Source organism: Poecilia mexicana, unplaced genomic scaffold (genome assembly GCF_051168715.1).
Source record: "Poecilia mexicana isolate PSO_F unplaced genomic scaffold, ASM5116871v1 scaffold_9, whole genome shotgun sequence".
NCBI lineage: Eukaryota > Metazoa > Chordata > Actinopteri > Cyprinodontiformes > Poeciliidae > Poecilia > Poecilia mexicana.
Window position 1 is genome coordinate 2,590,972 of NW_028263378.1, and position 25,642 is coordinate 2,616,613.

General features: G+C 37.5%; 1 protein-coding gene across 1 annotated transcript in view; it reads left to right on the forward strand.

Moving 5' to 3' along the window:
* The first annotated feature begins 807 nt into the window (after positions 1-807).
* dmrt1 (doublesex and mab-3 related transcription factor 1) overlaps positions 808-25,642 on the forward strand; it is a 30,336-nt gene continuing 5,501 nt past the window's right edge. Inside the window, exons 1-4 of the mRNA XM_015010966.2 lie at positions 808-1,270; positions 3,346-3,520; positions 8,755-8,915; positions 15,175-15,349. Of these exons, the coding sequence (XP_014866452.1) occupies positions 1,046-1,270; positions 3,346-3,520; positions 8,755-8,915; positions 15,175-15,349 (736 nt within the window). The 5' untranslated portion in view covers positions 808-1,045. The remainder of the gene's footprint in view (positions 1,271-3,345; positions 3,521-8,754; positions 8,916-15,174; positions 15,350-25,642) is intronic.

Below are 25,642 nucleotides of genomic sequence, written 5' to 3' on the forward strand. Positions count from 1 at the left end.
AAATTCTGAGCAATAAAAACAGCATTTACATAAATAGGATCAGAGTCTGGGCCAGTTGCTTGAAAATGTTAAGAGTATTTTGTTATTGATATATCTTCAATTACATCTCCTCCTTGGATTTAATTGTCATCCTCAGCTAATACTTACATGTAATGTGTATATCTGTTTTAGAACAAAGTAATTACTTCCAGTAATATTAACTGTTCACTGTATTTTAAATTGCCCTCCAAATGACACATCAGGCTCAGATAAGTAATATTAAAACAGTTTGTGTACAAACAAAATGTCTCACTTCAACATAAATTGTAAGTATGATTCTATGTCTCATTTAGTTTTAGTTAGAACATGTCTACATTTTACATAAAATCAAGAAAATCAAAGGCAACCCTGAATATTTTCTTCATAAGCCTGTCATAGAAAAAACAAGAGGCTTCCTCAAATTTACATAAGTGTGATATTGTAGGTAATTAAAATATGACAAAATATTAAACAAATAAAGTAAAAACAAGAATGCATGTGGAAATAAATAATAATAATAATAATAATAATAATAATAATAATAATAATAATAAAGAATAGAGTATATTGCATTCAGTTAATTTACTCAGTTTTCACTCAAGTAAAAGTAAAAAGTATGGTGCAGTAAAAAGTCATTTTTCCCCAAAAAAGTTATTTGAGTAAATGTTACTACCACCCTCTGCTCTTTTTACATAATGAATGTTTTGTTGTTGTTGTTTACTATTAGAGTTATTTGTAAGCCATCCTCTTAAACTTACAAGTTTCAACTTGTGTTGAAACTGTCTGAGCGTCAGTTTCTGAAATGAGTAATATAGAAAATAAAGAACATTTTCGGATTATTCTAGTTTTTTTATTATTATAATCATTATTCTTATTTGATACCTCCTCTCCTCTCCCAGTTTGTTCATGGGAGGGGCTGTGAGTTCAAATCCGGGCACCAGTATAAAACTGACCCAGTGAACGCCTGCAGAATCTAAACACTGTAACACTTTGACCATTCCAGTTAGCCGATTCAACGGAGCCAAATATGCCCGCCGTCATGAGCAGAATCCGGCCGATCAAGCCAGAGGAATCCAGACCGCAGTCACCCTCCAAAGCCCGCAAGTCGACCAGAACGCCAAAATGTTCCCGCTGCAGAAACCACGGCTTCTTCTCTGCCCTGAAGGGCCACAAGCGCTTCTGCAACTGGAGAGACTGCCAGTGTGCCAAATGCAACCTGATTGCCCAAAGACAGCGCGTCATGGCGGCGCAGGTAACCGTTACTTCTACCGTCAGCCGGCCGTTAACGACTCCCGAAATAGTCCCTCAGTTTTAACTCTTTAAATGTAATTATATTTATTTAAAATCACTTTATTACCACTTTTATTATGTTTTTAATTGAAATAAAACGCTAACATTCCAGAGGAAATGTATGTTTTTACCGACATGTATTAGCATGATTTTAAACCAGGAAGCTAGCCTTTAATGGCCGCGATGCTACATTTTACTCACAAAAAACTGGAAAGTAACAAAAACAAACCAGCTACTTTGTATATATGCATATATATATATATATTTTAATGAATTTAGCAGGCAACTTTCTAACATGTTTAAGTAACAATGATTAGTAAATTTTTGTTTGCTAATATGTTTTGGTATTTAATTGGTGTTTTAGAAACAATCAGTTTGTATGTCGGGGTGTTCAAGGTGCGGCCTGCGGACCATTGCGACGTCGTTGACTGATTTTGTGGTCAATGCAGAGACTTTTTTTGTAATAAATTTTTTTTAACATCTTAGAATGTTAAGATTATTAAAGTATTAATCTTTTAATAATTAATTTTTTGTAAATTGGACCATAAATATACACTGACTGTGCTCTTTAATTTCCAGTTAATTGACTCACTAGCTGATAAATATGGCAAATATTTTTTTTAAAAGTGAGACCAAAATCCAGTCTTATTGCTGAGTGTAGACTAAAAAACAAAAATCAGTTGATCCACACAAACTATAGGCGTTCCTTTTAATTGGAACAAACCTACAAAACACATCCCTGGTCCTCTAACAGGACTATTTTTATTACTAAAATATTCCTTGAAGAGTTTATACTTTCGTGCTTTTTTGTTTTGATGATTTTGGCTCACGTGGAAAAAAGTTCAGATGCCACGGTTGTATGGCAACACAGATTATTTAATTTGAAAGAACTAAATATTTAAAGTAACAGTGATGTATTGTAAAAGAAACCATTTAAAAAGTTATAAGATCAAAGAGACTAAAATTTATAATCAAATGATCAAATCTGTATATATTGGATAACTTATATAAAAGTTTTATAACAGTTATTTTGTTACTGTGGCAATGCTTTTTTAAGTGTATCAGAGATGAGTTGTGCATATATTTTACACATATTACAAGATTATTACAAAGCAACATGTTGCAAACAGTCCATTCATAATTAACGACTGTAATAAAATTCTAATGACTTGTCTTAATCAGCTTTAAAATCAAAAATTACTCTTAAAGACAAATAAACATTCAGTTAATCTTAATGGCAATGATTGAATTATGGATAATTTCCCTTTTTTCATATGGAAATTTAAACCAAGAGCTCCATTCAGACATAAACCACACACATTTTGATGGACGATAAATTGTCCCAGAAGTTTTTGCTATAAACAATGATGTTGTTTTGAGACCATTTTAAAGTAATGTAATGGATGAGGCATTCTCAAGAACCTATGAACTTAAACTCTAATGAATATTTAACACTGGAACTGGAGGACATTTTAAATATCCCAAATAAATAAACAAAACAACAAAAACAGTAAATAAAATGAGCTATTGGTCTCTGGAAACAAAATTGCCCATCCAAATAAAGAGCTGGTTGAGACTGAAGACTTTTATCATCCAGTTTTTGGTAGAAAGAGAAAAGCAATAAGCCATGCAAATTGAAATGATTGAGTTTGTTTTAATTTATCGTGGGATTAATTGATTTATTGCTTATTGCAAGAAGTCTAACTGTAGTGCTTGCTTCTTATTACTGCAGATCTTTGTTACAGCAGTTTTTAAATCAAAAACAAACTGAAACACCAGGAATATTTAATTTCCCATTGAGATAAATAAAAAAATAATTAATTGTATTTCTAAAATTTCCTCTGCGTTTGTAGTCAATGTTTTCAATGGGGGAAATAATGCACCTTTCATTTTTCACGGTTATTTTCTGACTTATCTAAAGTGAGCATTTAAAATAAGTGTTAGGAGAACTGATGTTACATTTGTTCTGAAATATAATTAGAAATGAAGGCATCATTTCTAACCAGACTGTTTCTAATCAATCTTTTCCCCATTCAGGTTGCTCTAAGGAGGCAGCAGGCCCAGGAGGAGGAGCTGGGCATCAGTGCCCCGGTCAATCTGTCCGGCCCTGATGTGATGGTGAAAAACGAAGCTGCTGCTGACTGCCTCTTCTCTGTGGAGGGCCGATCCAGTCCATCGACCAACTTTAGCCACTCGTCCCTCGCTGTGTCAGGTGAGCATCTGTGTTATCATTTACCGTTTCTGGATTATAGTGTTTCTTTTCTTATAATAAAGAAACAAACAACGCTTATTCTGGTGAGGGAAGAAGTAAAGCCTGGTGGCCCGCCAGGCTTATAATACACTGGAGGAAATCTCGTTATGTTCACGTTTGTGGTGGTAGGACAGAAAAGGCTTGTTTTCTGCTAGCTTTTAATGGTTGCTATGGAGACGTGATAACCCTTATAATGTCACTCCCTAAAAGTGAACTTCACTTTTTGTGGTGGCAAGATAAACTGAGCTCATTTTCCAGCCTGTATCTGATGGTGTCCCGTCATATTTCAACCCCAGAGAAACAAGCTATTCAGAAGTTCCTAGAGGTTTGGGTCCCATTAAAAATAAAAATATGTGCTGTATTTAAATTTATTTTAAAGGACTCATTAGGGGTGTCAATATCTGTGGCAGCACTGATTGAGTTCAAAAATATATTTCTAAAATTAAGGTTTCAATCTGGCATCATTTTGTCTTCCAGTTCAACTTTATATGTTGGAAAAGAAACATTGCAGGTAATGTGTTGAATTAAAAAAGAGGGGTGACAATACAGCTGGCACCCATTAATATTCATATTTTAATGTTTCAGACATAAGAAACTGGTGGGTTATGTGTGTAAATCCAGTAGTGTAGTAATGTGAGTTTCACACTTGTTTTAATGGCATTACTGCACTAAAATGAAATAATTTACATTCCCTTTCCTGAAACTGTTCTGCAGCACCATTTATGGTTGAAGTGAATTAATTATAGAATTGTAAATATTATCTCAGAGGGGGGAGAAATCACAGATTAAACAATCTTTTTATTGTTTCAAAATCCTCTGGAAAAGAAACGGGGAAAGTTGCTGACTCGGCTTATTATTAGAACAATAATAGCTGTGCCTCTCGCTTGTTCTGTATCGGCTATTTGACTAACTCAGTTAGAACAGAATCCACAGGTGACAAAAACAACTGGATACGATGAATGAGGGGAAGCAGAAGGAAAAGCTTTTTAACAATAACAACCTAATCGAGAACCAGTTCTTCTGAATTCAGTTAATGCAACTTAAAAGTGACTTACTTCATATTCATAGTTCCCCATTTCTGATTCACTGCATGGACTTTCAGCATGATGTCGAGCTTTTTAAGGATCTTTAATTGTTACTCATTTCGTCAGGCGGGTCCGATTGAAGTGATTTCTGGATAGAGAACAGGAGTGGCTGTAATCAGGCCTGGTTGTGATAAACCACATTTGATATTAAACCTTTTCCTACTAGAAAATGTTAAATGTATGTGCCAGGTCTGGACAACAAATCAATAACAATATTGATTGTGATAGATATGTGATGAATATCAATAGATAATATGTCTGATAGAATGTTCAATATTAAATATATAAAATATTCACTGAACTCTGATCCAGAACCGCACAGCATTCTGGGAGATGCAGGCTCAATCGGCGAGCTAAACAAGGTTGGTGGCATCAGCTAACCCACTCACTCTTTGGTTACCTCTCAACAACCTGTTGAGTAACTTGTGCAGCTGCAGTGTAAGGTCCCACCACCTTGTCTCATAACGGCTTAAAGCGGATCTTTCACTTTAAACACATGTTGAAGCCTGTATATTGTGTTTGGTGCATAATGGTGCAAAAATAGCCCATATTTCAAAATAAAAGGTGCTATTTCTTAGCAGGGGAAAGCTTATCCTGCTAAGCTTTCCCCTAAAAATAGACCTCTAGCGACAACCTTTAATGTTAGATGGAGGAAAACGTTCAGGACTGCAGCTAAAAACATTGAATCAGACCTGGAGAAGGTGACCGTTAAATTAAATTAGCTACATGTTTAAGATTGAAAGCTCACGCATGAGCCAGAAGCTAGAACTACTGACAGCATAGTAAACACAGATAAGTGGTAGAAGAGCAGATATTGGAATGGAAAACAAGATGCTAACAAAATGCTAACAGACCTATAAATGTTAACAGACCTATAGATGCTAACAGACCTATAGATGCTAACAAAATGCTAACAGACCTATAAATGTTAACAGACCTATAGATGCTAACAGACCTATAAATGCTAACAGACCTATAGATGCTAACAGACCTATAGATGCTAACAGACCTATAAATGCTAACAGACCTATAGATGCTCACAGACCTATAGATGCTAACAGACCTATAGTTGCTAACAGACCTATAGATGCTAACAGACCTATAAATGTTAACAGACCTATAGATGCTAACAGACCTATAGATGCTAACAGACCTATAAATGTTAACAGACCTATAGATGCTAACAGACCTATAGATGCTAACAGACCTATAGATGCTAACAAAATGCTAACAGACCTATAGATGCTAACAGACCTATAGATGCTAACAGACCTATAGATGCTAACAGACCTGGAAACCGCTGAGAGAATTTTGGGAATGCATCTTTACATTTACAGATATTCAGATCTTTTTATGGGAATACATCTACCAAGGTAGAATAATAATAACCATACATATAATTAAGCTAAAAAATATTCATACCTCTGGAATATTTAATAAGCTCAGCAAACAGACTGCAACCATTGGACTCTGTTCTCCTCCAGTTGCGTCACACAACCACATGTTTTTTTAGGAGAGCTTTTTGGTTGATTTAACACTTCAAAACATTTGCTAGCTAATTAGAGACCAAATAATTTGACCTGAGGAAATATTCCACCATTTAAAAGAACTTTATATATGAAAAACAGCAGCAGGAAGTGAAAACTTTGGATAGAACAACAAAAGTCACGCCACCAGCTTGGCAGAACTTCAGATATTTAAAAGAAAAAAAATAATCAATAATTGTTGATATTGACTGATATGAAACGTTTATATCATGATGCAATTTTCAGCCATATCATCAAGACCTAATATGTGCATAAATCACCATATTGTTAGTCATTGCGTTGCAAACTTATTAAATGTGTTTGCTTCTTTCAGGTTAGGCTATATAAAGCTGCTATTATTATCATTTGTATGTTTCACTGCTTTAGTCTTTAAAAAGAAAACAAGTCAACATTTTTGGGAGAAAATGTTTCAAAATTAGTACAAAGTTGGTGTTTGTCTTAGATAAAATCCTGGCAAGCTAAATAGTGTTATTTCAGCTATAATTACATGCATGTCGGTCAGAAAGCTTCTAATCTCTGAGGCACCTGCTGACTCAGTTCTGCTCTGGCTCCTGGCTTGCAGCAGTAAACAGTTTTTCCATTGTTGACTTTATCCTAGTAGGAGGCTTGTTAGCAGGGAACGTATGATATGGACCTGTCATGTGATGAAGGTCAAGGCTGCTTACGCTCCGTTTCTCCCTGCTTTGCTGTGTGAAAAAAAGTCAACTTTGTCCTCAGAACAGTGAGAGCGGGCTGTGCTGGAAAAAGGAGTGAAGCACTCATTGATACGGTGATGACAAGATTGGCTTCGGAGCGGGGACAAAAGACTTAATATCTGAGGATTCAGGGATGCACAGTGTCTTCATTGTGCAAAACCAAAAGATCGTGGTCTGCCTGAGAGGAATGTGGCCTTGCTGATAAGGAAAGCACAGCAGATAGCCAGTAATTATCTTGAACTTTTCATCCTGGAAGAATTATCCATCACACAGGTCCGTCTCGATCTGTATGTCACTGAAAAAGTTCAGTCATTCTAGTCATTCAGTGATGCAGTTCATTTCTACTTTGGATGATTACAATTTATTGTAAATGAGCACCCTAAGTTTAATTTCTGGCTTCCTAATACAAATTAAAGGAAAGTTGAGTGGAAGAAAGAAATGTTTAGTAGAGAAAATTGCTGAGATTACAGGAACAATTGCAGGATTTGGTGCTCCATTCCTTGTGTTAAGCCCAACGTGCAAAAAAACATAGTTTAGTCACCTTTATTACTCATAGTGATAAAAATGACCATGACTCTTTGGAAAAAGATTGTTTTGATGTTTGAAATAGAAAAAAAAAAGATTTTTTCATGAATAGATCTGCCAGACTTCCACACAGGTAGGAGGAAAAATACTGAACTTCTGTTAAATATATCTTGTTTTTATTTACTAAAATATCCACTATTAACACTGATCTGTTGAAGATCATTATTCCCTTGTATGCTATTTGAGATACAGCTAAATTAGTTTCACAAAACATTTATTTAACTTCCAACATGTCTATACATACACAAACTTTAACCGTGTAAGATCCCTGTAATATTATATCTATTTCAAATAAAAACATGAACAAATACTGACTTTTCTTCTGGTTTTTTTTTACATAGCTTAAATATTAAAGCCCATTGTTCATTCTTAGAAAGCTACTGGATTAGAAATATTCATATAATTTCTTGAGCAAGATGTCTAGAACATGTGCATATATGTTTTTTGTGCAAAATGCAAACTAATTTTATATTATATTTAATATTACTATTTAATAAAACCTTACAAAAACAAAAGCAAATCTGAAAACATTTTTATCTCTAAAGGCTTCATTGAAAACCAGCTATATTGGTTGATTTTTTTTTCTTTGTGTTTTTTAATCTGGGTTCTCCAACATTTCTTCAGTAAAAAATATTTGTATTTATTTTTATTCGTCTTGTGTATTTTGATGATCTTATTTAAATTTTGTTTTTTCAAAGATTATGCATCAGTTGTAAATCACCAAAATGAACAGAAACAAATGCTTGAAATAAATTTTCACTATGTGTAATAAATCTATATGAGTTTTCTAGCTAAATTCCTCCACTAGTTAAACTTTCAGATGATATTCTTAAAGTAAATATAACCGTTACCAGCACCAGCAGATGGCGCTGTTTAATCTTGGTTTGAAAAAGACTCTCAGGAAAACGAATACTACACAAACATTTCAAATATTCAGGTGGAGCTGAAGTAATAACCTCTGAGTGTTTTTTTAACTGAAGCTGGAAAATAATTATGTCAAAGAATATAAAAAAAATCTTCTTTCTTCCAACTACTGAATGTTTTTTGATTAACACTGTAACATACATGTGATATATGACTGTACCCTGGGTATTGAAGGGGGAGGTGCACCAGCCTTTTTTTGTTTTGTGTTTTATGTGAGACAATATTCAGAAAATCAATCAAATTTGAATTAAAAAAAAATCTTTAATTTACATGATAGAAATACAGATTACAGATTAAAGGCCACGGACAATAGTTTATTTGAGACAATCTTAGTCTTACTCCTTCATTTCTTTCTCCAGGAAGTCGCTCTTCATCGTCCTCCAGTCCCTCCTCTTCCTCTGCTAGGCCTCACTCTGAGGGAACTTCTGACCTGTTGCTGGAAACCTCCTATTACAACTTCTACCAGCAGTCACGCTACCCCCCCTACTACACCAATCTGTACAACTACCCACAGTACCAGGTAACACACAACATGAGAAACATGTCATGTTTCAAGTGAAATAATCTGACAATGCAACTAGAACTTTTCCATCAAAATTAAGGAATTATTGACTTAAAATGAGCTCAGAGTCCCTGAAGTTTCATTGCAGCCTATTAAAAAAGAAAATATTTGTATGAGAACTTTGTATGTTGTTTTCTTAAGTTAAACTTCATCTGTAGGCTGTCTTTGAAAACTTATATTAAAAATGATCTACGTCCAGACATCTAAAGTAAAACAACTTTAAATTACAACAGATAGAAGAAGAACAAAGAAGTAAATATAGTTCAGTCAAACAGAAGAAACCATTTGGAGAAGACGTAGATATTCATATGAGGTTAATGAAGTCATCTATGCAACAGTTTGGGTCATGATGGTCAGCAGACCCGGCCCGACCCGATTGCTCCCACCAGTCCTGACTAATCAAACTCCAGTTCATTTGTTTAGAAAGTCCAGTTTGCTAGTGGATTTGTGAATGCATAATCGAATTCTGATGTGGATTATAAAAGTTCTGGTTCAGTTCTAATGCATATGTGAAGACCAAGCAGACCGGAGACAGAGCCAAAATCAGGAAGTGGACTACAGTGCAGGGCATTCTGGGTAAAAACAACCAAAACCAACATGCTAGTTTAGTGCTAGCAGCAGAACACCAAAGAGAACTCCGACTGCTAAAATCTGGCACCACTCCATTTTTGTTTACATTTTGTGAAGAAGGAAGTTGCATTCAGTGTCTTCTTCAGTGGTTTTTGTGTTGTTTCCTTTAGTGGTTCTTGGTGCAGCGCCCCCACAGGCGAGAAAGGGAACAGGGTTTGGATCATCTGACACTGCAGTGTGAAAGAGAACCACAGCAGCTGAAAATGTAACAAATGTTGCAATTTTGTCCCCAATTGAACGAGTGACTATCAGGTGTGAAAACACCCTAAAACAGGACATGATGGGGCTCATGGGAAAAAGCTTTGCAGCCGCTCGTTAAAAAACAGAAGAGTAAAAGGTCAAAGCAGACTGAGCTTGTTTTTTTTGGCTCAAGCGGATGTTAATGTTCTGATTTTTATAATTTCATCATTAAAGCTCACAGTGACTCAGCTTTGGGTGGAGAAATGTTTACAAGGCTGTAAACCAATTTAAAAAAAAGCTGGGGTTTAGTTTGTTATGATCAGTTCATTTATTTAATCAGTCTATGAATCCCTGACTGTTTTCAGCTTAGTTGGACCAAATATTATTTTATTCTAATAGTGGGCAGTATGGCCTCAACATTACATTACTAGAAGATTATTATATTCTTAAACAAGATTTATAACAACAGTAAAAACAAATTGTAATTAAGAATATCTATTCTTAATAAAGAATAAATATTATTTTGTTCCTTACTAAGAATAAAAGAATATAAGGAATAAAGTAACAGTTATATTGGTTACTTTGCTGTCATTATCTGTCAAATCAAACAGCATTCTTCCACATCACGCTGTGGTAATGTAACCGGAAATAAAACGTTATATAGAGTAACATAAATGTGCCACTGTTTCCCTGCGTTTGTCCTAGAAAGTAGAATTGACATTAATGTCCCCTTTTGTGCCTCTAAAGGTGCTCGTTATGGTTAACACAATTAAATATTTGAATTTTTTTTTACATTTTTATTTCTGGTTTTATTGGTGAACCAAGTGGTTGCAGCTACATTTGAAATATTCAACACTGCTGACCTCCTGTGTCCGACAATAAAGGCCGTTCATTTTTAATTTACTCAGAATATACTTCCATAATTTAAAACATTACACTTTTGAAAGGTAGGTACTGAGTAAAAGGTTAGTACAAATAGTAACGGCTTCAAAATGCAGTTAAACTCAGTTGTTAGTTTTGTCTGGCGGCCTGCGTTTGGTCCCTCCTCCAGCTGTGTGTACATGCACTGATTTATACTGGAATGTATCTCTGTTGTGTCCAAAGGAAATGAGATTATGCATGAAGCAGATTATAACTATAACTCTCCCCTGATCCCTGACGATGTGGTTTGGTTTTTTTATGAAGATCATTTTTCCCACCTCTCTCTGCCTCCCTCCGGTTTCCCCCAGTAGCAACATCTAGTTTTGGGGTCACTGCCTCTGCCACCCTGCAGAGGCTAAATTGCAAAGGTTAATGGTATTGTCTGTCGGCAGAAGAACAAACCGCCATGCTTCAGCGCTTGAGGAAGAAAGTGAGCACATTAATGCTAATCAGTTAGCGCTCTTTAGCATAATCTAGCCATCCTCCTTTGTGATTTATGATTTTTTTTGGCAGGCTGTCGGGTTGAAGGGGTTACGTGATGCGATTCTCTAAATTTACTGGCCACTCTTTTTGTAATTCCAGAGTTTATTATTTGTGGATTCTATTAATGCCACAAACACACAGTGGGAAGGAGAAAGATGACATTTTTTTAACTTTTATTGTTTTTTGCTTAAAAATAGTCTTATTTATTTGACCATATTTCAGTTTTATTAAACTTCAAGCGTCATCCTTGAGATACCCGGGTAAGAATTTATCTTTTACATTTTCAGGAAAATTACTTCCTAAAACACAGTTTCATATCTTCTCTTACTAGTCAAAGATTAGGTCAGTTTCTGTTGTCATTTTTATTCTTTTACTATCCAATAAAAGTGAACATTTGATCTGTTCAGGATGTGTATCCTGAACAGATCTGATTATTTTGCTTTACTGTTATGTTCTGACTTTGTTGTGCACTATAAAGATACTCATACCACCTGAACGTTTGGAAATTTATTTAAGCTATATCTGGTGAAATTAATTACTTTTTAAAGACTAACACAAAGTTGCACATTGTAAAGTGAAGGATGAATTCCAAAAAAATATTAATGTAGCAAACTGCATTCATGTTCATGCCCTTTGACCCCTACAGCAGAATGTATTTACAGTCATATATAAATTAATTGCTTTTGCTGTCAAATAGATACTAAATTAGGTGCAGATTAATTTGAATATAGCATATGCACACATATAAATTTAGGTATGATGCATATTAGATACATTAGCCATAATTTACCTCATGAATTAACCTAATTTTGGAGTTTGAAGTATGCAGATTATATTTTGTTGCTATTTCTAATCAATAACATACATTTATACAGGACATGGCCGTTCCCTGGAGCTGACAGGATTCTTCTTGAGTTCCTGTACAAGCACATCATTCCCATCACAAATCTTGGTAGCTTTTCTTGTGACTGATGACCACGAAACCCCATTACGGTTTTCAGTGTTTTGTTTCTCAAAATTTTATAAAACCAGGTATCATTTACCTTCTGCTTCACAGTTTTGCCCTACTTTGTGTTGGGCTGTGAAATAAGATCCATGTAAGTAATCTTTAGTAAGTGAACTTGAGGTCCCAGCTAATCCCTTTCCAACGTGCAGCCCCAGAGGAAACATTGCGGTTGTTATCAGCGTAAGGCCATCTCTCTCCTCTGTTCTGCTCTCGGTGCTTGGCTGCCATGCAGGTGGATGGTGATAAAATAAGGGTGGCAAAGAGCTTCCAGACAGAAGATGGTGCCAGATAAGAAGATAGGCACTGTCAGGGCGGTAATAAGCCCCCCGAGACTCAACAAGTCAGCTTATAAGCACTGCTGTAGATGTGTGGAAACTTTCATTATTAGGAAGCTGCAGTGCACTTCTCTTCCTGTTATAGATTATTAGTAAAATGCAAAAATACAAAACAGTAGATCTTCTTGTTCTTACACAGAGTATGTAACAAAATTACTCTCAACTCAAAACTGTTGGTGTTCTAAGGCCCATTCACACCAACTGTCTAGTTCACTTTAATCAGACTTTGCCTAGAAAGTCTGGTTTGTTTTTGAATGTGTGAATCCAAATTCAGACTTTGATGTGGACCGAAAAAAGTGAACTCTGGTCTGCCTAGAAACCTCAGGCTTGGTTCGGTTTATGTGATCACGGGTTCGGTTTGAATACATGTGTGAACGCTAAGCGGACCAGAAATCATTCCAAAAGCAGGAAGCAAACTACAAGCGCAGGGCATTCTGGGTAAATACACCAAAACAAATGTATGAGTAGCTTAAATGCTCTAACGGGTAAAATGGCTTGTGGTCTTTAACTAAAGATAAAAAATAAATCCTGTAATACACACAACATGCACTCTGGTTTGCCTACAAACCTCGGTCTGGTTCGGATCAGTAAACTCTGTTGAGGTTTGAATACATTTGTTAACATCAAAGGGACTGGAGACCACTCCAAAAGCAGGAAGCACAGGGCATTCTGGGTAAATATCACCAAAACAAATGCGCTGCTACATTTTGTGAAGAAGGAAGGTGTGTTCAGTGTCTTCAGAGGTTTTCATGTTGTTTCCTTCTTGTTGCAGCGCCCCCACAGGCAAGGAGGGGAGTGGGTTGCTCAAAGGCTTTGGTCCGTTTGACACAGTGCAGAGTGACAGAAAACTGCTTCTGTGCACAATTTACACAGAAGCATAAAGATGGCAAGCTTAAGAACCAATTTATACAGCTTATATGTTTTTAAAACATAGGTTTATACTCAGTTACATTTTTTTAATTTAACCTTTATTTTTCCAGGATAAAAAATCATTGAGACTAAAAACCTTTTTTTCAAGGAAGTCCTGGCCAAGAGGCAGCAAACAGTACATCAGCATCGATATGCCGAACTCTACATGGGACACTGAATCCTTCATTTAGGCCAAATCCACACACTGGATCTGGATGTTTTACCATCCGTGTTAACCAGAAAAAAAGCCTTTTGTGAGCAACTTTTGCTAAGACAGTTTAGTCCTGTGCTATATGTGTGCTGGGAGCCATAAGCTCAGTGCACTTTGAAGACTCCATTCCAATCTCTGTTTTTCACAGCCCAATACAAGAGTGGAGTGTAGCTTAAATAACAGTTTATAAAGCTGTCGCAGAGCTGATGGTGTGGACAATACGGGTGACATATTACAGGCTGACAGAAATCAAATTCCATAAAAATGAAATTGAAAACCCTCAGTGAGGCGGCCTTGCTGCTGAGTAGACAGCTCGTCTGAAAGTTTTCAGAGGTCTGGAGAAAGCCGCCGGGCGTTGCAGCTCGTTCCTGCAGCTAATGATGATTTCCTGTTTGTTCCTAATGCTTTGCTTGTGAATGTCTGGAACTGAATCAGGTCATATAGTGGTAGCAACAATTATCACAGATATATATGAATACAGTGTGACATTCTTGCATGTAAGTTGTTTTTGAAATGCGTGTTATCTATGTTTAAACTGCAACTGCTTTTGAAGAAAGGAATGGGCCAGTGCAGGCGCTTGCTACAGCATTTACATTAAAACGTTTGTGCACCGATTTTGTTTGCTCTCTCTGTGCTTTTGTAACATTTTTGTTGCAGTTAATCTGCGCCTTTGCACGGGCGTCGGACTGACAGAGAACAAGCTGTTCTCTGGAAGAATTGAAATGAGAAAGAATATTGATCATCGTTTTATTAAAAATGTAAATGTTACCTCAGACAAACTCCTAAAAAGTTAAGATAAGCTGATTTTCTATATTGGTACATTTTTTCTTGTTTACTGAACGAATAAAGGCCAGAAGTCTAAAATTCAAGAGAGAAAGACCGACATGCCTCAACCTCAAAATCAGTATGACTGCACTTTGTTTAAAAAGGTTTATTTATTTTCATAACCAAATAGAAGAACCCCTACTTGTGTACATGCACCTTTAGTGTATATCATATACCTCAAGCATTCAGACATATAAACATATACCGTATATGTTTCCATTAGCTTGCTAAGGCACAAATGTGCACACACCTTTTTTGATATTCTAATGTTGAAAAGACACAAGTTTGCAATTGCATTTTTTCTGTTTAATAAGAAATGCAATTAAAATTACAAGTTAAACATGAATATGATTAGTTTGTACCTAAAGGGTGGGACAATTCAACCAAAAGTTTAAATGATGAAGGACTAAAATGACCATTATTTACTGTAGCAGCCTGACTGACATGCTTTGGCAGAAACTAGTTTCCTTTAAAAATCTTTAGCTTTACACTTTACTTATTGTGAAAATAGCTAACTTTGAGTTGTTTTCCTGCGGTAGAAGGAAACTGAAGAGTGTGGCTTGCTAGTTCTTATATAAGCTGTGTTCACCAACTGCAAACAGATTGTGAGTCACAGGTCAGGTCAAGGTGAACATTTTGGCCAGTTTTACAGTGTACTTCTAATTACTGTGTATTCTACATATAAATGTGACATTTTTGTTGTTCTTTTGTTTAAAGCAGATGCCCCATGGGGACAGCCGCCTCCCAAGCCACGGCGTGTCCTCCCAGTACCGGATGCACTCCTATTACCCCGGGGCCACCTACCTGACCCAGGGCCTGGGCTCCACCACCTGTGTGCCGCCCTTTGTCAGCCTGGAGGAGAACAACAGCTGCTCTGAGACCATGGCAGGCTGTGAGCAACACAGAAACACTCCAACACACACACTTATAAGGCCCCATAAACTTTTACCCAGACTTTATCAACAGAACATCCAAGGGAGGACTGCATTCAAGTTGAGAGTGTCATAAAATTTCATTTTCACTTGCACTAAACTTTACTGCAAATCCAGTACTTTCCGTGTATGCAGGCTCTCATCACTGAATTTTAAGGCTTTGCTTTATGGCTTTAATCAGCTAAATGCTTTTCTGATGTTTAAAATACAACAGAGAATGTATTAAAATATGATTCAGGTGAATTATTGGGAATTAGAAAGGGGAATAGAGTATAAACTGTGCAGACCTGTCCAAGAAGTCCCAAACAGTGCAGCTTTGTTTCTTTTCGCCGTGTTTACAGATGAAGCAGATGTAATCTCTGATTTGTGCAGCAGTAGATTTCTTTCCAGATGAGAATCTCAGTGCAGCGTTTCTGGTTGCCGGGAGTTTATGCCTTCCTTATTACCAGGGAATGTGGGGGAATCAGATTATGTGCGTTGCTTATCATCTTCAGTAAAGTGTTTTTTGGAAATATCTAAAGAATGCAGATAAGTACGTAATAAGAGTGAGATTACTGATGGAAAGCAAAGTGGCAGCAAAAACTGAGATTACAGGGACCAATTTGTCCAGGATGGAAAATCTGTTTCTGGCCATTTCAATTATTTTTCTTCAGCAAATCTTCTTGCTCTTTACATTTTAAGATGGTTTCAAAAGTGTTGTTGTGAAATAATCCTTTTAAGGCGACTTGCTTTAATAACTTATAAATAATATAAGTACATTAAAGCCATTACTTGATTAAAATTTTTGAGTACTTTACAGTACTTAGATTCATATCAGTGATATTTGCTGTAGTGTTTACTGTCAAACTATCTTTTGTGTGTTAGCTAAGGCAGACATGAACTACTTTAATATCTGTTTTACTGAGGATGGCACGTCGTTTAATTGTGTCCTGCCTTCACATTTCCAGCATGGAGGATTTCTCACTCTCTTTCAGCCTAAGCTGATGCAAAAAAAAAAGTCCGTTGTCAGGGTTCAGTTTGTTAAAGAAACTAGATCTGGAAAGTATTTCTGATAAGTAATTATGTTTTATTCGTGTTTCTGTCAAACATCCCGGCCTGTGGGTTTGAAGAAAAGGAAGGTTGATGAGCAGAACCCAAAGCCAGAAATGACAGCATGAAGTATCAGAGTGACGATATACAGCGAAGGATCGATTTTTGATTTCAAATTCCTCGGAAGTCCCTTTCATTTGCAATAGGGATGTGCCGATCAGGTTTTTTCCTACCGATACCGATCACCCATGAGGGCCGATACACCGATACCGATCACATAATTATTATTATTATTTTATTTATTTTTTTATCATAAACACTACCGGTTACATTATGTGGAAAAAGGAACCATGAATTCACCTTAATTTAGACAAAAACTTGTTTTTAATAACTTTTTTCAAGAAGAAAACTAAACAAAACAGGCATTGTGCAAATTATCTTTACTATCTTTAACAGACTGATAACATATGAAAGCTCTGAAGAGGCTAAATAACGCAAGGAGCCAAAATAAAACCTCTCAACATTGCCAAAAAAATTCAAGTATAAAACTTAACATTCAAAGGCAAAAACAGGTTCCATTACAATAAACAATCCAGAGTTACTGAATGAAAACTTCCTGTTAGCATGGCGGCTAGCTGATTACTGCTAGCTCTGATTGGCTGTTTCTGACTGAGCGGAGTAATTATGCAGATCAGGGAGGAGATCGATTATTTTTTTTTAGAGATTATCTGTCTCATGTTAGGACAGCGAAAGTTTTAATACGTATGTAAAATGTATTTTTTAAGTTAGATGCTGCAGCTTTAAGCAGGTTCGGTGTGAGAGTCACTACCAGGTGGAGCAGAAGCGAAGCTCCGTCTGTCAGATATTACTACCTGTAGCGTAGCAGCGGTTCAACAGGAGAGCAGAACCAGCGTCTGACATCGCAGCTCGAAGACTTAAATAATTTTGCGGGTTATTGTTTAGCTTTCTGACCGTCATGCTAATCCGGGTGAGTGTTTGTAGCTGTGCGCTGCTTTACCTGCTATCTGATCCTCCGTATGTCTTTTTTACTGCAGTGAGCCTCGATGTAGCCAATCTCCGTCAAGTATCTCATTGTTTTTATGTCGTATTAGCTTCGTTGTGTTGATGCATTTTGACGTGCTTCAATTTTCCGCCGCAACACGCAAACTTCCCCATTCACTCAGTGCGTTATAGTTCCACATCGCTTAGGATTTGTTGCTGCGCGTTTGCGCTGTGTGAAGGACAGAGGAGACCAGCTGCACAGGCAGGCTGGAAATGAGATGATCGGTATCGGCAACAAGAGCCAATGATTGCCGATCACCGATCATGCACTTTTTCACGAAAATCGGCCCGATTATGATCGGTGACCGATCGATCGGCACACCTCTAATTTGCAATATGTGTTATTGATTTATCATGGCTTCATCAGCCTAATTTGATATTGTTCTCTGTGAACTGATGCACTTTTGGCATTTGGTGGGACATGTTTATGCTAGGAACCCAGTTTTTCTGTACCTGTGTTTTTCTCGTAGTAATATCTAATTTCTCGCGAGAAGGACACAGAGAAAGAGCGTCAGAATCACAGCATCAGCCGTGTTTTTCCTGGAAGGGAGCGATGACACCACCAGCATCGTAAAGCTTAGGACCCCCACATCTGGCCTTGTAGCGCTGTTTGTTTACCACCTTCAGCTGTCCTTCTGCTGTGAGGGTCCCACGTCAGCTCCACCCTGAACCGCCATGCTCCATTACAAGAAAACAACAATCTCAGCCGGTGGTCCCACTTTTAGTGTCAATTCACCTTTTTTAAAAAAAGAGAAAGAGGCAGTGTTCATTTCCATAGCCTATTAGAGGTCTGCAGGTTCAAAGCTGGATCTTAAATTCAGATTTTTACGAAGCAGGTTGTTTATTAGCAGATCTGATCATCATCTTTTATACTGCAGGACTGTAGCTAACAGAAAGAGCGGCCTCTTAGCCTAACAAACATAGTTTGCAGTGTGCAGGATTCTGAAATGTGCGTCCAGCACACGGACCCCTGGGATCTGTTTCAATGCCATGTCACACCTTCACATCTAATTATATTCATCTGTTTTATTTAATATCTCGAAGTAAAACAGTAAAAACAAAAGTAACACAAGTTACTGAGATTCTAATCTGTCAGAGCTACATGCACAATAAAAGATATTTGAGTATACACAATAATGGTGAGGGTCGACTAAATGAGTTAATTGTAATTAATTAATAATTTTTTAGAAAACTATTTATTGACGAATGAAAAAAACTCTTTTTCTAAATTATTGGATAAACAGACATGAGCTTAAAAGCAAATATATTTATTGTTTTTAATCTGTTATTCAGCCATCAGATTAATATGAAGTGTTATTCTAGCCCTTCAGTTTTCCGGTGTTTCTTTAGAAAAGTGGACTGTGGACGCTGACCTTAGCGTTAGCCTCTGTGTATGTTCAGCATTGAGCTGCTCTTTTAGCCTTGAGTAGCTTCGCTGATAGTCTAACTCCTTTTAGCACAACATGAACACAACAATAATCTCTTCCAGCGTCCATCAGATCATTTTTAGACCCATAAATTAAAACCGAGTGGGTCGAGAGAAGCGGGTTTGTTGGCCATCGCTGTTGCTTGTGTGCTCATTTTTAGTGACTCATTAACGTGAGTTTAATTTAATTTCTTATTCATGGCAACTGCAAAATTGTGTTTTTTTGACAGTAGCAGAATAGAGACAAATATTTGCAAACATTTGTGATGGAGAAGCAGGTGTTGTTACAGAAAGCGGCTGGACGTTGAGGTGAAGTAAAGCGATGTTTTGGTCGGGATCAGACGGAGGAAACGGTTCCTGTGATCTTCCTTCCCTCCCTTCCCACACGGCTGCCAAACGGCGCCTGGCAGATTTATCTCCCTCCCAGGATAAGGCTAATCATTTGGCCAAATACAGAGATCCAAATAACCTTCAAGAGTGCCACGCTGTCCTTTCCCCTCCCCTCCTTACCCCTTCCTCCTCCTCCTCGCTCTTCGTCCCCCCCCTCTCGCTGTCTCCGCAAAATTGCCTTCTGGAGTTAGTGAGCGGGAACAGTTAAGATTTACAAACAATGATGAAGCTTGTCATGCGTCTTTCTCCATCCGTCACGGCGGTGCGGGCGGAGCCGTGGGCAGAGCCATCCCGGTGTTCTTCATAAAAGCCAGCTCGCTGTGAAATACGCCCCTGGCCGGCCTGTTTACTGCCCCGCGCTCGTCAGCAGCCGCGCCGCTGTAAATCGCCGGCCGGGAGGTGACAGTGCAGTCCATCAAACTCCCCTCCCCTCTCAACATCTCATCTCACGTCGCCTCCACTCCCACCCACCCACTCAGTACAAATATACACATACACAGAGACATCCACAGTGTTTCTCCACAAACAGCCGCCTCACGATGAGCTGCCCAGCCAGAGTTATGGCCGCCTCAGACTCATAGGTGACATTTTTCTGTCCTTGTCCCGACCAGCAGAATTTAGAAGTTGGTTATCTCTCAGCAGAGCAACTTTTCCTTTACTTTTCGAAAAGCGGATTTAGCCCGCAGTCAGACGTGATGATGGAGCGCCGCTCGGCCAGCTATACGTTTGTCTGTGTTGTTATATCGGTGTCAGCACAGCGCCTACTGTAATTTAAATGCAAATCAGATTGTTGAGGTATTGCAGATTTTCATCCTGCTAATCGATAGACCTGTGTGAGCCCATTAAGTTAGAAATCCATTACTATCTTTCTAGATGATATTCTATTGATTTTTCTCACTTCAATCTATATCCTACTGTACACCAACTTGAGTTACTGCGTATAAAGTCTGTCGTTTCAGGTTGTCAGCCTCCCTCTGAAGAATAAGCAAAGAAAAAAACAACCAAGAAGCTGCCGCCGCTGCGTTTCTTTGTTTCGTGTGTAAAATGGCTTTTAGCTGCTTTCAGGTCAGATTACTTACCGCCACAAACCTTCGCCTCACTCTCATTTTTGAGATGCCACAAAGGCCACTCACTCTTTAGGATTTATTAAACCTAAACGAATCAGAAATCAGTTCCTCGCCACAAAGAGGTGACCTTTTCAAAGTAAGCGCTGTTTCATGTCATGTAGCCAGAGTTCATTGCTGATGGGTTCAAAACGTCACCAACTTTAACACATTCGCTCTGTTGATTCATTAACAGAGGTGAAACCAGCAGGACACTGCAAAAACACAAAATCTCAGCACAGATTTTTGGTCTAATTTATAGTGTAAATATCTATAAGCCATTCATCAACTAGCCTTAGTGTTCACAACAGGCTATGCTATCTGCAGGGTAGCAGAAAGAAAGGGGGTGATTGACAGCACTAAGACCCGCCTCCTGGCCTTGATTGGTTGTTTCTAGATAGGACTGGGAGAAGGCAAAGGAACTTGATTATTTTACAGATCTGTCTCATACCAAGCTGTCATGACATGGTGAGTTTCAACAAATGTGTAAAAAATAATGGAGTTTTAAAAGTTACGTTAAAATTTTGTCAAAATTAAGACAAAATGTGTTCGTCTGGTCTAAAATCAACCAACTTCTCTGAGTAAACAAATCTAATTTCAATTAGGGATGCACGATATATCAGCACTAACATCGGTATCGACTGATTTTAGTTATTGTTTAACATATCAGTATCAGTCCAATAAATAAAACTGCAATGAGACAAAATGTGGAAAAAGTTGTAGATGTTCAAACATGTACAGTCATTTTGCCCCGAAGGCTTTTGTGCATTTAGATTACGTTATTGTTCATGTTCCAGACCTTTCATATCAAATATAGACAGAAAAAAGTCTTTTTATTTTCATCTTGTTGCTGTCTGTTTCTGGTCGCTTCTTTCTAAAGGTGTTGAAACGGTAAAGAAATATATATAGCATATATATAATATTGGTAAATATCGTTATTATCCATAACAACAAAATCGATATCAGCCCAAAGTTTCATCCCTAATTGTAATATCAGTTTTTGACATGATCCATTAGTAAATAATACAAAATAACTTATTTTTGTCAAAAGTCCTTTTATAAAATTAGGTTTAACACATTTATCTGTTTCTCAAACTTAAAGTCACCTGAAAGGTGTTTACAGGACACAGATCCAGTTTTATTTATTTTTCATTCAGTCCACTTCCATTAGATTCATATTAAAACTCAGTTACAACCTGACAGATCTGCTAGTTTAGTCCCTGTTAGGTCAGTAAATGAGAATGTTTCTCTGAGCTGTTTCTGTAAGCTGAAGCGATGTTTGACTGGAGGCCCCTGGGAACCTGGTGGCTCTTATTTTGGCGTTTCTCCTGGTTCTTGATTACAGAATAAAACTCCTGTGAGAGCTGTCAAGCCGTCCTCCCCGGCCCGTGGTGCTGCTAAGTGCCCTGATAGCCTCCGGGGCTAAATACCAGTATAATTGTCTGCTCAGGGCACAAGCACCACAGTAATGTGTTGTACAACACCACCATTAACACAGGCCTGGGGCTGTGGAGACATTAAATGGCCAGGGCTGTGTAGTTTATGTCCTCTTATCCTCACTCTCTATTTCTCTTTCTGACTCTCTCTCACACACACACCCACACACACACCGTCCTGCTGGCTTGAAGTGAAGTGAAATGGTTGTCAAATGCTGTTGAATCTGAAACGTCCTTCTGCTGAACCTGAAATCTCAGCGTCTGATAAGAACGTTTCCCTGTTTTAGTGGTTTTACGGGAGGAAAACTGACAGAGATGAAACTTCTGTTCCATTTCTGCTCAACTGAAACTGATTTGACCTGCAGTTCGTTACATTCATTCAAAATTTAAAATTGCTTTATTGATTTTAGAGAAATTAAATGTTGTTCTAACTCATTAATTCAGATTTTCATCGTTATTGTAAATGTGTTGGGTGTTGGCAGGAAAGAGCTCCTGTAGCAGTCTGTATTGCAGCAAATTTGAAGAAGCCTCTGTCTGAAGACACTCTCATGAAGAGGATGGTCGAGGTTGTCCATAATTTTCATGGTTTTAGGAAAGTTTCAGCAAAGAGTTTGTCTTTAACTAGATGTAACCAGTGAGTTTTGTGAACTTTGGTAATCTTGGCCTCTTCATGCTTTCAGCCATCTTTAATTAAAGTGATGTTGGTCTTGGTTGGGGCGCACAGGATGCAAAACATGGAGATATCATCTGTCCAGCCTTCTTGTCTGGTGGTCTCCCTGTTTAATGTGTTGCAGACATAAATAGGAAATCACCAATCGCATGGCAGCACCTCCTTTACAACCCGTTTACACCGTAGCATTTCTGTTCCAATCCAGTTTGATCGGCGTCTCTGACAGGAACACTGTTTCTAAAACCAGCTCTCAGGAAGACTGTGAAACTTTTTGTGGATGCCTCCTGCAGGTGTGAAAGCTGTCGGGTTTACTGGACGCATGCCAGGGCAGAGAACAACAAAACAGATAGCACTTCCTTAAGCTGCACATCACAGCGCCACCTGGTGGCCTGGCATGAATACCAAAAATGCCTGAATACAGAGGTTTTGGCTGCAATAAAAAAGCAATTAATTGCGTTGAAGTTTTTAATGTGTTCTGAATGAAGGTGTTAAAGTCCCAGAATAATTACAGAATATTTTTCCTGTTGGTTAGTTTATTTTTTATTTTAAAGTAAAACGCTGCAGATATGGTTGTTTTGTCTCTGAAAACGATAAAAGAAAAAGCTGCTTTAGATTCCACCAGAATTTCTTTTTTCTTTTTAAATTGTTCATTTTTGTCAAAAATAACAGTTGACAACTTTAAATTGAATCTGTTTAGTTTAAAATACTTTTCTTTAAACTCTTAAAATATACCTATATTAATCTATTTTTTTTTCCTTTTATGATTTTGTTTCCTGTATGTGCTTTATTCTGATTAAATGTCTGAGTTTTTAGAAAAGTATTGCATAAATAAATTATATTATTGCTTTCCAGATTTAGCAGACGGTGCTTCTTCAGGATTTTCTGGTAAAACAAACTTAGTAACGTTTTCCAGTCCTCGGCCTGCTGATGTTGGTGTGTTGGTAAATGATGTTTCCATGGCAGCTCTCTGAAACAGTTGAACGACTTGAATAAACACGTCTGACAGCTTTAGCGCGGCGATATATTTCACTCTTCCTGTGTCCTTTACTTTGGCATTTTTCTTACGCTGTCGACTCACAATTAATCTCTTGTTTAAAGCGCAATGATAGAGAAGTCACGCAAACATCGATCGCCCGCCTCAGCTCATTATTGCATATCCATAACTCTTGGATGGATCCCGTCAGAACGCCGGCGACCCTCCGATGTGCTATTTTGCGAGCTGATGGGGCACAGTAGCCAAAATGGAGATTTAGCGCGGAGACGGCGGCGGCGTCACGCCTCTCTGGCGGTCGTCCTCGCCGGGGACAGATTGGTTAACAATGCAGGAGCAAAGGGTCGTCTCTGCTTAATTAGCCTTTGACCTCAGAGCCTGATGCCTTCTGTCAAACTGCGTCGGTCCTCCACTCACATCGGCTCCACTGCAAACCAATAATGAGCCTCTAAGTGTTTCTTTAAACATCTTAATTGCTTCAAAAGCGGCTCCATCCCTTTAAACTACTGTCTCAATGCTTCTCAGTTTGACGAGACGAGAGAGAGAAATTTATGGAAGATTTAACAGCAGACAGTAAAATGAATAGTCCGTAATAATGGCAATGCAAAAGCTTTTATTGACCCGGTTTAGTTCACTGATTAGAGTGTTTGATGTGGCTTAAAATTAGAAGCAGTTCAACCATCAGAGTTCTGCTGATCAAAACAAAAACATTTTGAGTTTTTTCTTGAAAAAGAAGAAAAGTTGTGAGCAAAACATGTTTCCTAACTGAGGATTACCTCTGTGGTTATTTTTATTTACACATGGAAAAGGTCAGAGGCGTCCATGTTTATTGACACTGGAAAATTCACACCACACCTTTCAGATTTTTATGCATAAAACGCTCAAAACATTTTTTTCTTTTCCTTCAACTTTTTGATTACGAGCCACTTTCTGTTGTTCTATCACAGAAAATCCCAGTAAGGATTTTAAAAAACAAAAAGCATAAAAGATACAAGTTTTGGTTAGTAAAAGCTTAACTTTAAAAGAAAACAGGTTAAATAAAAGTTTATTAATACACTGCAAAACCACAAGGTCTTACCAAGTTTTTTTGGTTTAGTTTCTAGTGCAAATATCTTATTACACCTCAGATAAGGCCAAACTAACAAGTAACTTTTTAACAAGAAGTAGGAGCATGTTTACGTAAATAATTTCTTCATATTGATGAAAAGTTCAGGTTTTATTGGCAAATTATTTTTCTTACAGGAAAAATGTCTTGTTCTAATCAGAGTTGGGCAGTTATGTTTACTCAGTTACATTTACTTGAGTAATTTTTTTATTTTATTTATTTATTTTAGGAGTATTTTACTATGCTGTACTTCTTACATTTATCTGAGTGATTTTATGAAGTACTTTACTGGTGTAAAATTTCTGGATTTTCTACCCACTGAATGAAAACAAACATGTTTTAGCTAAAACTTCACCACACAGACACACCTGCAGTTTTTGTTAAAGTTTCATAACATTTTTATTGAAACTCATTTTGAAAACATTACTTTGTTATTTTTTGTTACTTATGAATTACTGTCATTTCTATCCCTAAAATTCCCACTTAATTTTATATTTTGGTCCGTCTGATGACGTAATTTTTAAATATTACATGACTGATTGAGTAGACTTTTTACCAAATAGTTTTTTACTCTTAGTTGAGTAATTTCTTGGATGGATACTTTTCACTTTTAGTATAAATATGTTAAAGTAGTGCTGCTCTTACTTGAGTAGTTTTTTTCTTCTCTGTCCACATCTGCTTAACAAATTACTGACTTAAAACAAGCTGCTAGTTAGTTTTATCTTATTTAAAGTGTATTTTTAGTAGAAACTACCTGGTGAGTGAGGTTTCGTGTGTTTGCGTGTGTTGGTGAGGATCTGGGCTGCAGGGTGAAGGTCTGCCTGCTGAGCGTCAGCTGAGTGTGTTGGCTGTTTAAAGCCCGGCCGCCCGTCTGCTCTTTGGCTCCGTTTTCTGGGCCATTAAGTCCTGCAGCCGCTCCGATGGCGTGATGAGCAGCCACAGACCGGAGCGTCCATCTTTACAAGTTGGACACACATGGGTCCGACCGGGCCTGCTTCTTTTTTTTTTTTAGACACACCTCGTATCATTTTAATGGCTGCC